General features: G+C 39.3%; 1 protein-coding gene across 1 annotated transcript in view; it reads left to right on the forward strand.

Annotated features, from left to right (window-relative positions):
• Window positions 1-1,249, forward strand: part of LOC123958588 (cytochrome P450 2J2-like) — a 9,742-nt gene extending 8,493 nt beyond the window's left edge. The window contains exons 8-9 of the mRNA XM_046032036.1: window positions 473-614; window positions 836-1,249. Coding sequence (XP_045887992.1) covers window positions 473-614; window positions 836-1,011 — 318 coding nt within the window. The 3' untranslated portion in view covers window positions 1,012-1,249. The remainder of the gene's footprint in view (window positions 1-472; window positions 615-835) is intronic.
• Window positions 1,250-2,506: the final 1,257 nt, after the last annotated feature.

Below are 2,506 nucleotides of genomic sequence, written 5' to 3' on the forward strand. Positions count from 1 at the left end.
TCTGTCGTTGGTTCATCCAGACTGCCCTCTGTGACTGACAGAGAAAACATGCCCTATACTGATGCAGTCATCCATGAAATCCAGAGAATGGGCAACATCATCCCCCTCAATGTGGTCCACATGACAAACAAGGACACCATGCTTGACAAGTACACAATCCCAAAGGTACAAGATGCACATTTGAGAAAGAATTGCTTTCTGTGAGCATTTTACTTATTGTTTGGATTTTCTGGCAGCATAGCTTTTGAATGCAGTGCTTCTCTGCTGCCAACTCAACAATCATGGTCAAAAATCAACAATGGTTTTCAACCCAGTCGTTTCAGCTACGTGAAGATATCTTTAATATAAAGACCAACTTTTATATTCTCTAAAAACCAAATCTGCAAGCAAATTTTATACTTATTTCTTTAGAAATACAAAACAAACAAAAAAACAGTTTGAATTACAGTTTTCATTAATTGCATTTCCTCAGGGCACCACTATCATGCCCACGCTGAACTCAGTTCTACATGATGAGTCGATGTGGGAAACTCCACACACCTTCAACCCTCAACATTTTCTGGACCAGGACGGCAAATTTAGGAAGAGAGAGGCCTTCCTTCCTTTTTCAGCAGGTTAGTCAGTAGTTACAAGCCTCTGAAACTCAGTAATTTGTAGTTTAAACCAGTTGTTTTCCTGTCTAACTGATTACCATAGTAGGGAGGGGATCAGGCTCCATGTCGTACTGTATTCTGTGGTTGTTTCACACTCTGAGCTGCAGCGATATTATATGATCAAAGTGAATCTCTTAAAAATTGTGTGAATATAACTCATCGGTTGCTCTTTGTGTTCTCAGGTAAGCGTGTGTGTCTTGGGGAGCAGCTGGCCAGGATGGAGTTATTCCTCTTCTTTACCTCCCTCCTTCAGAGGTTTTCTTTCTCGGCATGCGCTGGAGAGCAGCCCAGTCTGGAGTTCAAGTTGGGAGCCACTCGCTGTCCTAAACCTTACCGCGTCTGTGCCGTACGACGATAAACCACCAACTGAACCGCAGCGTTCCACTACATTTGTCTTGTGAAGCATCAAGAATATCTGCTATTTTGTTCTTTTACTATATTGTTACTAAAACATCATTTCAACAACTGAAAATATTTTTTATCTTCTCAATCAATAGATCTTTTCAATAAACCTTTTTATTGTATTAATCTATTCAATATGCAATAAATATGCTTTCCAGTTTTGTTTTTAAATAACTGGAAACAATATTCCCACATTTCTTGTCACTGCACATTGGAGTTGTCGAATTTACTAAAACCTGATGTGTGTGTAACTAAATGATACTGAGATTTAGTTCATGCTTCTCATTCATGTGTTCATGTTCAGTCTGAGGTTTACTAGGTGAGAAAAGCACTAAAATAAGAGAATACCATTCAATCAGTCTCAGTGTGTCTTGAGCATGTATGATACCTGCTGTTATTAGGAATTTAGTTTGCGTAAACTCAGTCATGTCACTTTAGGTCCTACTTTCACAAGGTGGCTATGTTTTCAGGGCCGTTTATCTGTCTGTCGGCAGGATTATGGAATAGTAATAAAATGAACTGAATTTGCGGAGAATGCTCGAACCCGTCATAATCGACGTGAACGGTGTGCTGCAACTAAACATACAACAGCCATGAAAATTGCAGTGGTATGTAAGAAAGACCCATAACACACATCTATGTCAATGGGGTATAAACTGTGGAGACAGTGGAATACACTTAGGTTACTCTTTAAACCAGCTGTAAACCTAAGCTTAAACTCCCTTTGGGCCGTTTCAAGGATGCAAATAATGGCTCACTTTAAAAAAGTGAATGTACAAGTCGAGCAAAAGGTAGAAAAGTTTCTGTTGTTACACGCACGGTGCGCTTGTCTGACATAGGGCAACTGCAATTCTAATAGTTTGTGAAAAATATCTAGACATACAGGATAGTGTTGTGCTTGCAGATGTGCACACTAGTGGATAGCTGAGGTCTGTTTGATCATGACATGTAGGCCTACACACACCTACTCTAACCTCTGGGTTTTCCCTGTAGCCTAAAGGTTTTGAAGTTTGAAATGAAAAAAACTATGAAAGGAAATCACAAAACTAGGGTAGCTTGAGAAAGACTGCTTATTTTTCCCAGCACAGTCTACAATCTGGCACTCTGAGGGACTATAAGCATAAGCAACCAGCTTGCAAGATATGGGTTGATTGTTTTATTCATTTGAAGTCACCTCTTTCAGACGAAAACTGTAAGTTTGTTTTACCAACCTAACTACTTCAAACATTTTTACTTTAGACAACAGTGAGTTATAATTGTATGTTTTTGATGTAACATGAATCAAGCTTGCTGTCCACTGCATCAGCACAGAGCGACTGTAACATAAGTGTCAGGAGGTACAAACATATTGAGGTTGCTGTGAAGCTATGGTCAGCATGTTTTTCAGAGTAAATTGATGTCACAGTATGTAACATTTTGGGTTGATTGTCTGCTAACAACAGCACTTTACT

This window comes from Micropterus dolomieu, linkage group LG20 (assembly GCF_021292245.1).
Source record: "Micropterus dolomieu isolate WLL.071019.BEF.003 ecotype Adirondacks linkage group LG20, ASM2129224v1, whole genome shotgun sequence".
Taxonomy (NCBI): Eukaryota; Metazoa; Chordata; class Actinopteri; order Centrarchiformes; family Centrarchidae; genus Micropterus; species Micropterus dolomieu.